General features: G+C 36.9%; 1 protein-coding gene across 5 annotated transcripts; it reads left to right on the plus strand.

The window, feature by feature from the left end:
* Positions 1-1,762: 1,762 nt before the first annotated feature.
* Positions 1,763-10,801, plus strand: LOC103997540 (protein ETHYLENE-INSENSITIVE 2). Of its 5 annotated transcripts, XM_065168797.1 has the most exons (9): positions 1,764-1,959; positions 2,726-2,894; positions 2,950-3,374; positions 3,957-4,043; positions 4,168-4,278; positions 4,373-4,585; positions 4,980-5,162; positions 6,889-9,657; positions 10,155-10,801. In XM_065168797.1, exons 3-9 carry the CDS (start codon positions 3,141-3,143, stop codon positions 10,452-10,454), a joined length of 3,897 nt encoding a protein of 1,298 aa, XP_065024869.1. In that variant the 5' UTR covers positions 1,764-1,959; positions 2,726-2,894; positions 2,950-3,140; the 3' UTR covers positions 10,455-10,801. The 5 variants fall into 5 exon arrangements, with proteins under 5 accessions (XP_065024871.1, XP_065024869.1, XP_065024870.1 ...); XM_065168799.1 differs by having other exon boundaries at positions 1,763-1,959; positions 2,726-3,374; positions 4,983-5,162; XM_065168798.1 differs by having other exon boundaries at positions 2,863-3,374.
* The last annotated feature ends 604 nt before the right edge of the window (positions 10,802-11,405 follow it).

Genomic DNA, 11,405 nt, shown 5'->3' on the forward strand with positions numbered 1-11,405 from the left:
CTCTCTTTATATATGTCCATAGATATATCAATGTATTTAGGAGAGGTCCAAAACATGGATAACTCATGTGAAGAATCTTTATAGGAGATCTCGAGGATTAGTCATGTGAAGCCTTGTAGAGTTCTACAACATGGTCTTGCAGAAACGTCTGTATCTGGAGAAGGATCAGAACCTCCTCCGTCTCTCTCTCTAAAGCAAGAGATTTATGCCCTTAGACAGTCTCCAAAGAGGTGTACAGGGACCATCCGCCGTGCCCTGACATGATGGATTTCACCTCCTGTGGTTTGAGATTTTATCTGTCAGTGCTCAGGTAAGTTTCAATGTTTCTCTCGGGTAGCAGTTCATCGGAGAACCCTAAAACCTTCTGCTCTGGAGTTCTTGAGGTGAGAGCGAACTCCTGAGCTTTTCTGACTTGAATCAACACTGCAGATCAGACCAAAACATTCATGTGACATGTCAGGAAAAGTCTCAGCTCACACCAGAAACCACCACCAGTGGTGGATCCACCCACAACAAAAAGAAAAGGACACAATAAATGATAATAATTGATCTCACTTAGATCAGGTCAATGTCAATATCACTTTCTTACTCATTCACCTACTCATCAGATCCTCCTTCCACCTCACACAGCATGCAAATCCAAACCTTGTGTCCATGTTCATCACTTTGAAGAGCTCATCAGACCAATCGCTTTCCATTCTTCTGATGCTTGCAATGGTATTCTGATAGAACTTAAATTATCTTATGGTCTCCAAATTAGAGCTCAATTCTACTATTCTTTTTTTTTTTTTCTTTTTTATCTTTGTCATCATATTGATGGCCACTATTAAAATCGAATACGCGAGACTTTCGTCAATAGGAAAAAAAATAATGTATCCAGTTTTATTCCATAATATATATCAAACTCGATCTTTAATTCTTAATACATCATCCATGAGATTTTCATTGAAATATGAAATATGAGAGAAATTAATATATACAATTTTATTCTATTAAGTGATAAGATGGGATTAACCGTATAGTCTTTCTATAATATACTTATCCTTACAAATTTTACATGCAAATTTATTGTTCCTTTTTTTTTTGTCAAAAATTCAATATTTTGATTTTTTTTATTACAAGGCATCTTTATTTTCAATTTTCAAATAATTTTAATATCAATCTTTATGAAAACAATAAATTTATCTTTAATTTTGATGTAGCATGTATATATTGAAATATTAATGTCCTTCATATATAAATTCATGATTTTTTTGTAATTAACCTTAATTAGTTGAGTTCAAACCAAATATGTAAAAAATAAAATATTAAAAAAAATTCTTTTATTTTTTATAATTATAATAATTTTTTATTGAGCATTTACATAATATTACATTTCAGTTAGTAGCTAATCGAGATTATCATGATAACATAATATGAAAGTCTATAGTGTCTGTAATAATAAATATGTACTAAACTTTATATATATATGTATATATATCGGAATCCAATATACTTTATATATATATTTATCCTTTCTATATTCCGTATTGATGGAATTTTCGTGTAGTAAATTTATAACATTTATATAATGAAAGGAAAAATATAAAGTAATAGTGATGAAAGGGTATATGTGTGAATATTAATTTTCAGGGTGTTTCCCAGAAAAATATAGTCAGAGGTTGAGACTCGACAGGGATGTATATGCAAAAATCCATCACAGGTACATAAATAAATATAAAATAAATATTAAAGGAAGTAAAATGAGGAAGAATTTAAGTATAGCTTTGGGTGGCTTTTCTCCTCCTCAAGCTTCCACTCCCCCTTGTTGATTGCTGCTGGGAACCCCCCCAGCAGGGCTGTTTGATGCTTCCGGCAGTGGCGGCCATGGAGGTGTGGGGGTGCAGGCGGAGTTGTTCGGTCTATTGTGGTCACTGTGGTGGTGATGGCGACCAATCCTGGCTCTTCAAATGGACATAGGTACAGCTTTTATCAATCATTGGTCCCATACGGACGTTTAGAATTCGGCCCTTGAGCTTTCTGAGATTGTTTGGGAGTTCTTGGGGAGAGGATTTGGAGCCGGGAGGAAGTGCAAGAGGGTGTGTATCGACCGCGAGAGCCCGGAGGTTCCTTCTGCTGTATCCACTTGTTCTCTTTTCCTCTTCTGGTTCTTCGGCTTGCTAGAGAATCTTGTTTTGTAGAGGGTTTGTGTGCTCGAACAGCCTAGAAAGAGGTTTGGTGCTAGATCGATTGATATTTCTTCTCTGGGAGTTGGATTAAGTGGGTTTTCTTAACCATGAAAATTATTAGGTTATTTTTCTCATATTCGTCATCCATCTCCTTAATTTCTCCAGATTAGTGGAAGGTGTTAGAGGAAAACTCTTTGATGGGTGCTTCATCTGATAAAAAGGAAGTATTGAAATGACTAGGTTGCTGAATTTGGAGCAATTAAACGAGTGCTGGATCTTAAAGAAGATTGATTAATGTTTAAGTGTAGTTCTTTTTAGGTATCGGTTTAGCTGTGGCTTGTTCATCAAAAAATAGAAAATTTTACCATCTTTAAACCTGTCTTGAACTTCTTTGTGGAAGTGTTCTTTATTATGTTCTTTAGCCAGTTTTTGGATAGCGAAGCTTCCATGTTTGGAGGAACTTGTTATTATCTTTAACTGAAATAGTTTAGTTCAATTCCTAGATCGGTCTTATTTTTTCTATTCATTTTACCAGAAGGTCACTGATGTTGTTGCAGGTGAAGTGGATTAGGGCTGTAATACCTGTGAACAGCACTAGGCTCTGTTAATAATATCACCTAGTGGTTGGCAAAGAGTTTGTCCTGGTTGTAAGCATCATTAATTCGAAGTTAATCTCCAGCTGTCACTGCTTCAGGACTGCTACCATTGGCTGTTGCTGCTGAAGAGGTGTGAGTTTGCTACTTCACTTGAAGTATCTGGTATGCTGCTTGGAATATACCAGATAATCACCACCAGAATCAACTCTAAGAAAAGCACTGGCAGATGTTTTGGTCTAGCTGAAGGATATAACTTGAATCAACAGAATCTGTTTGGCAGCATATTCAACATTCTCAAATTGCAGACTTTTGAAAGGGTTTTTTACTAGTCAGTTGTACCACACGTAATATTTTCTGGAGAAGTTATCATCAAAGCATGGAGTCTAGGACATCTAGAGGAGTGATGGCTCATCTTTTTCCGTCTCTTGGTCCTGCACTTGTCATTTCTATGGGATACATAGACCTTGGAAAGTGGTTGGCAGCTGTGGATGGTGGGGTCCGATTCGGAAATGATCTGGTGTTATTAGTTTTATTTTTCAACTTAACTGCCATTCTTTGCCAGTACCTTGCAACATGTGTTGGCATTGTCACCAGAAAGAATCTTGCACAGGTACTACTTCCCAACTTGTTTGCTTCAATATTTAGTCATTTTCCTGAAACCTGTTTCGTTGCAAAACGTCATTTGCTTTCATGTAGTCGCAAGTTAAAATCAATAAAAAGCTTGCTTCTTAATGGTTCTATGAGTGAGAAGCCTAAACCAAAATGTGAATACTTTGAGAACTTGACATTTATACCCAGAGGATATGGTAAAAGAAGCAACAACACAATAAAAGTGAATGTTTGGCCCACAGTTTGTTCGACATATGACTGTATCGATACTAATCAGATTTTTGAAAAATGCACTTACGACTAATAGTGGGCTACCACTAGTTCTATGTATCAGTCACAGTAAGGACTTTTTTTTAGTCCATGCACATGAGCATGTTGATGTATTTGTGTGTTTTCAAAGGTTTTTAACATCTTGCAAATGAAATAATGGCTGTGATGTCTGTCTTAGTTGGGAAGCAAAGGCTTGATGCAAATTTTGTTTTTGAGCTTAGTATTCATTTCTCTCTTTTATGGTGTGGCCCCTTTCTCATTAGATGCACTGAACTTTTTTTTTTCTTTCTTCTTTTTGTTGCTTGTGCACAAGATTTGCAGTGTGGAATACTCAAGGACAACATGCATGATATTGGGAGTTCAATTTCAGCTATCCATGATTACGTCAGACCTGACTATGGTGCTTTCTGTGTTTAATCAGTTTTATTATATTTTTTTATCACTGTTATGTTCTACAATATTATCACTCTGTTACCATGGATAATAAGGTCTTAATTAACATTATTCATTTTGCACTTTTGCAGATTTTGGGAGTAGCACATGGTTTCAACCTTCTTTTCGGTGTGAACATATTGGCCAGCATCTGTTTTGCGGCAGTTGCTTCTGTTTTGTTACCCATTTTTGTTGATCTATTGGTAATTCATTAATTTGTACCCTTTTTTTTATTAAAGTTACAGTTGGACATGGATAGATAAACTTTAATGGCTGCCTATTCTGCTTGAGGTGCAGAATGATCGGAAGGCTGAAGCATTATACGAAATCTTGGCTGGTTTTGCTTTGCTGTTGTACGTTCTTGGGGTACTAATCAGTCAACCAGAAATTCCTCTTCCAACGAATGTTACTTTCCCCAAGCTGAGTGGAGAGAATGCATACTCACTTATGGCTCTTCTTGGTGCGAACATAATGGCACATAATTTTTATATCCACTCTTCAATCGTCCAGGTAAGTTGACTGAAATTTTCTAATTGTTTTTATTTTACAGTAATCTTTCTGAATCTCTTCACCTTATTGGTGGGTTAGAATTAGGGCCAGAAGCTTTAATTCTGAATTTACCATATAAAATGCACAAACTTCCATTTTTCATTTTTATTTTATATAAAGCTATTATTCTGGAAAGGGATTATTCTGCAATTTATGCATCTGAAAAATTAGGATCGAGGCTGCCACTGCGAAGTACAATTTTGGGTCCATAAACCAAGTTTCAGGAACTCTTGTCAATCCGATTTTGTTTCTTGTAGTTATGAGGCACCCATTTGTGACATTTCTTGTTTTGTTCTTGGAATGTTTTGATTCAGTTGTTTCTAAAAATTGTATCGTGTGATTTGTCTATATGCAGCAGCAGAAGAGACTCCCGAATGTTCCTGTAACTGCCTTACTTCATGATCACTTTTTTGCAATCCTGTTCATCTTCACTGGCATATTTGTGGTTAATTATGTGCTGATGAATTCGGCCGCAGCTGTTTTTGGCATTACCGGTATTGATCTAAAATTTGAAGACGTGTCTCTGCTGATGGATCAGGTTATATGCCTTTATTCCTTGCCATATAGTTTCCATCGATTGTATATTTCTTTAAGTAGCATGTACTCTGATATATACCCTCCGATTGATAAACTCACAGCTTTCCATCAGATTCATTATTTTCCTCACTGAGTGTATAGTAACATCAAAATCTAATGCAAGTTGAAAGATGAATCAGTTCTTTTCTTGATTATGTTCAGTCTGCAAATGATATGCTTCGTAACCTGGTATGCGTGGCGTAAGAAAAAAGAAATAATATTTTTGCACCGTTGAAAAGAAGAACCTCCAATATGAAAATGTAATTTTCCAATCTGATGATCAATAAGGAGACCGAATGAGATGGTAAATCGATTGGGGTTGATGATCTTAAATAAAATGAGTGAGAAATAGTGACCAAACAATGATGTGTATTAGTGTGAACCACCCCTTGTTGGAGGCTTGGATCAACCTGGTAGAGACTTTCAAGAGAATGGTGACCAAAGCGTGGTCTGAATATACTGGATCTGCAACAAGTTCTCTACGATGATGTTGCAAACTAGCAAAGTTCTGATTAAAAGCATCTATAGTTTGGATCTTAATTTAGAAGTTAATCTTGTATTTTTCTTTCTTCAAGAATTCATTACATTTTAATGAGCTGGAGATGGATGGTTGATGATGCTTATAGCCTCCACTAACATCAGAGAATAAGTATCCTAAACATCTAGATAAATACATTAATTTCATGCACTTGCCAGTGTATATAAATAAATTGCATATGACCTTTTGCATCACTTTTATATACAGTGTCCAATTGAAATTTAATAAAGGATTTGAATGTCATCATAATTTATATGGCAGTTATCACTTCACAATTTTATAATATAATTAGCTCACAATTAGGCTTTCGAAGTTGATTTAAGGATACAATGTGAAACTTATTTGGATCTTTTTGATTATAGAGCACTTTTTCAGATTCTGAAACCCAAAATCTTTCTTTTTGTCCAATGATTCGCCTGCCTTTGAGCATGGATTAAATGGTCTTCCACAATTGTGGCCGCTGAATTAGCTTTAAGTTTGACATGCTGGAATTCACCATTCTTTTCATCAGGCACCTTCGTCTAGAAATTTTCAGGTCAGGATGTGACTTTTAGCATGAGAACAATCCTCCACAATTGGCGGATTGATGAAAAATTGCTGTCAAGTTACACTGGTTACTTTCAGGTGTCTCAGCATCAATCCATAGAGAGATGCTTTCCTTTCTGTCTGGAAGGCGCAGTCAAAATTTCCACATGTATATAAGCCTTAAAAGAGTCATTTTTTTGGTTTCTACATAGCTAATGTATTATAGATTGCTTATTTGGGTTTTGACTACCAAAATTCATAGTTTCACAAATAATTATATAAAATGTTTTGGTTAATAAACCTTCATCACTTATCTCAAAAAGAAAAAACCAAAGGTTCTACATACTGCATAGTACCCTGTTTGTCATGGGACCTTTCGTTGCTTTCTCAACATAGCAGCTTTTCCTGTACGTTCACTCATCGAAGTTCTATATTTGATTGCTTTGTCAGAATACGAACATTAACCTTACATAAGGCTCATTGGTGGAAAAAGATTCATGTAGCCAACCCTAAGTAGTTGGAACATTATGGCATGTTTTTATTGTTGTCTCATGATAAGTACGCTAAAAAGTTGATGTTATCTTTTGGCAATGTATTTTAACTTTTTCATACTTGAACTTTGCAGATTTTTAGGATTCCTATAGCACCTGTTGCAATATTTCTTGTCCTTGTATTCTCAAGTCAGATTACAGCTTTAACTTGGAATATCGATGGGCAAGAAATCTTGCAGTATTTTTTTGGTGCAAACATCTCTGTTTGGGTTCAGGTTCTGTTAGTTAAAGCTCTTTCTGTCATTCCAGCACTTTGCTGTGCAAAGTGTGCAGGCACTGAAGGGATATTTCAATTGCTTATTTTCTGTCAAGTTATACAGGCTATGCTTCTTCCATCTTCCGTAATTCCCCTTTTCAGAGTAGCATCATCACAATCAATAATGGGAGCATTTAAAATATCATGGTATCTGGGAATTGTGGCTTTGTTGGCATTTTTTGGGATGCTTGCTTCAAATGTAATCTTCATCACTGAAATGTTATTCGGAAATAGCAGTTGGATAAATGACCTTAGGGGAGGTATGAGTAATGGTGGAATTGCCACATGTGCTGCCTTTCTTCTTGTCGCCTGTGTGTCAATGTGTTTTATGCTGTACTTGACAGTTACGCCACTGAAGTCTGCAAGTGATAAACCAGAGACAGATATAGGAATGTTACATTCACGAATGGATGAGCTTGAACTATCAAGGGGAAGAAAAGATGATGTTCAAGATAAAATTGCAACTAATGAAGATATGCTTTCGGTGGAATCTGCTTTAGAAATTACCTTGGAGCACCATGATGATAAATCATTTTTGGATTCTAGTATTGACCAATCTGATACAGCTATTAATCCTGATCATGATTGCCATCAACCTACCCATGATTCTGTTGCTTCTGGTACTGCTATTGATCCTGATCATGATTGCCATCAACTTACTCATGATTCTGTTGCTTCTGATGCAGCTATTGATCCTGATCATGACTGCCATCAACCTACTCATGGTATCAGTGCTTCTGATACCTTTAGTACTGCAATGTTTCAAAATGAAGAATTGAAGTCTGTTAATGAAATTGACCTAGAAACTCTGAACAAGACATCCTCTGCTAGCTTGTTAGATCCTGGTGTTGTAGAAAGACAAGAATCTGATCTAGTGCAGAAAGATTTGACATTAAAGGCAGATATTTCCAGAGATAAGGACAATGAAGAGGTTTTGGTGGCTAAGGAGTCAGTAACCAAATCATTGCCACCTTTGACATCTGAGGATTCTGGATCCTTTAATCCTGTTCAGGTAAAAGTTTCTGATGGTGGTATTGGCAATGAAAGCTCATCAAAGTCATCTGGATTAGGTCGTTCCTCTCGCCGGCAGTTGGCAATTATTTTGGATGAGTTCTGGGGGCACCTTTTTGATTTCCATGGGAAACCGACAGAAGAAGCCATTGGGCAAAAGTATGATGCTCTATTGGGTTTAAACTTGAAAACTGTTAGTTCAATAAAAGTGGATGTAGGAACAGAGTCTTCGATTAATTTCTGCACAGATGCGGATAGGGGGGCAATTTTCTCACCAAATTCAATGGATTATGGCTCTCCGAAACGAATGAATATGTCTAAGGGAGAGTTATCATATGGGTTTCAGATGGGATCCCCATCTCGGTCTCGCAACATTCAAATACTGAACACACGTTCACAAGCCTTGTCTAGCAGACAGCTCGATTCGAATGAAAGACCTTATTCTAGTTTATACTTGCCACAATGTTCTGACAATCATGATTATCAGCCAGCAACAGTACATGGGTACCAGATAGCATCTTATGTCAAAGAAATTGGGTCAGGGAGAACTCCTTATTTGTCAAATGTGTCACTGGACTCTCCTAAAATTTCTAAATCTCCTCCATCAATTCCTCCAGGTTTTGAGGACTCAGTTCTGTATGGTGATAGGCAAAATGGGCTAGGTTCGCTTGCAACATCTAGTCTGCAAAGCCCAAAGATGCCTCGAGTTCGCAGGGTCCAGGTAGAAGGACCTTATTTCAACCCTTCTTTAATTGAACCTAGTGAAAATGCTGGCTCCTCTTCCTGCACTAAGAAATATCATAGTTCACCAGACATTTCTGCACTTATTGCTGCCAGCAGGAACTTGTTATTGAACGAGGCAAATTCAGGTGGTCCTATTGGTCAGCCATCTTTGGGTAGGATGATATCTCAACAGCAACATTATTTGAATCCTATCTCCAAGACTGGAGTTTCGTTAGCTTTTGATGAACTCTATCAACCCAAACTTCAGAGGGATGTTCTCCCACTTCAGTCAAAGTTGAACCCAGACACCAGATCCCTTTGGTCTAGACAACCATTTGAACAACTGTTTGGCATGCCAAATGGAGGTGAAAGTAGAGGGGATCGAGCAGTTACTGACAAACTAAGTAGTGCTTCGGAAGAGCTTTTATCATGTGCAGATTCAGAACTCAAGTTATTGCAATCTCTTCGTTTTTGTATTACAAAGCTCCTGAAATTAGAGGGATCAGATTGGCTATTTAGACACAATGGTGGTTGTGATGAAGAACTAATTTGTAAGGTTTCTACAACCGAGAAGTATATACACAAAGCAGGTGCAAATGACATGAATCAGTTACACTCTAATAGACTTCAGTACTTGTCATCTGATCAAAGGCTTAGTTCAGTTCAGAGGAATGAGGAGGCAGATACCCCTTACGCTCTGTCGTTGCCGAACTGTGGAGATGGTTGTGTATGGCAAGCATCCCTGGTTGTAAGTTTTGGAGTTTGGTGTATTCATCGGATCTTAGAGCTGTCCCATGTGGAAAGTCGGCCAGAGCTATGGGGCAAATACACATACGTTCTTAACCGCCTTCAGGTAAAAAATATATATTCTTAACCACTTTCAGGTGAATATACTCCAGGAGTCTTCTCGTTGTGCCTTTCTTCATTTCATAATGTGAAAAAACTGAAATGAGAAGATACCACAGACACTGTTTAGATTTATAATTCTCTAGAACATATGATGTGCTTGCTTTATTCATGGATCCTGGTAAATATGTAGACTAAGGTGAATGGTGACTGAGACTGGTTTCCTGTTTCTAAGTTTCATATCCCACTATATGTCATTTCATTATTTATTTTCCTGGATTATTCAGATGTAGGACAACTATATACTTCTTGCATTTTCTTATGCACCCGCTATGAGTGAACATAGGCTGTGTGATAACATGAGGGTAAAGTGGATCTTTCCTTATGTTTTTGGTTTATCTTAGATTGCCGATTTTCGCCCTTCCTACTTTTTCCCCTACTGTATTTTTTCATAAGTGATATCTATATAGTATATAGTAAATTTTTTTTGGTTATTCAACACAGGGAATTCTTGATCTTGCATTTTCCCGACCACGGAATCCCCTCAGCACCTGTTCCTGTCTTGAACTAGCACCAGAAGGTTCCAACCGGTTGCTGCTAAGCCAACAATCGAAACCAATCAGGGCACCATTTACAACTGCGAGTATGATACTTGAGATCATTAAAGATGTCGAAATCGCTGTCTCTGGTCGCAAGGGACGGACAGGCACTGCTGCAGGTGATGTTGCATTCCCAAAGGGGAAGGAGAACCTGGCATCTGTGTTGAAGCGCTATAAGCGGCGGCTCTCTAACAGGAACACATGAAGGTTCTTCGTCTCGCTAGATCCAAACGACCTCTTCTGTTTTATAGCATAATTACTAATGCTTTTGGTGTCTCTGAATCATGGGTTTTTTCGTTGAGAAAACGTTTCCAGGATTCAGAGTTTCTTGCTTTTTGTCCCTCTAAATTTCCCTTTTGATGTATGTTTTTGGATTTTTAATCGGCAGAGTTTATGCATATAGATGCTGGGAACTGCTGTATTTTCATGATCTTTGTCCTAACTTTTCTAATCTAATTTCTTGTCCATAATTATGTTGGATAATTATATCAATTGTGTAATCCCTGCAATCTTTCAATCTGCTTACGTTAATGAAATTCTCACTTTCTGTCAGCTGCTGCTTGTAATGCTGCAAACTTCTATAGATATTTACTATTGAAATAACCACTGTCAGGATTGTTGTATGAGAACAAGTTTGTAAAATCTCACAATTTTCTGTTAACATGCTTTGTTTCAATTACTTAGGATTCTCTACAATACTCATGACTTGTTACCTTGATCATATCTTCTTGCCCTGAATCATTATATGTAGATTGTTCATCAATTAATCCTTATCTTAGTTTCCAAGTATTACTCACAAATTCTTTGATTCTTTCATTCAGTTGGTCTATGGACTGAGTGCAGCTCTCTGCTATGGCTGCTTCGCTTTGTTTCATATGTGGGTGGAACATATTTTTTTACTGTTACTTAATATACAAAGCAAAATTCATATGATTCCTATACCTTTTACACATCTGTAAATACCAGTAATAATCATGTTTTGTGATCATACATGAAGCTTTTAAGCTCATGCCTTTTGCAGTACAGTATCATAGCAGATTCCTACACAATCAGAGTGAATTGCATACTCTTAAACATAGCTGCCAAAAGTACAATCACCTTTGACAGAGGAAACTGCATGAGATCAAGTAATTTCTTGAATCTATGTGAAAATAAT

This window comes from Musa acuminata, chromosome BXJ3-9, assembly GCF_036884655.1.
Source record: "Musa acuminata AAA Group cultivar baxijiao chromosome BXJ3-9, Cavendish_Baxijiao_AAA, whole genome shotgun sequence".
In the NCBI taxonomy this organism is placed as follows: domain Eukaryota; kingdom Viridiplantae; phylum Streptophyta; class Magnoliopsida; order Zingiberales; family Musaceae; genus Musa; species Musa acuminata.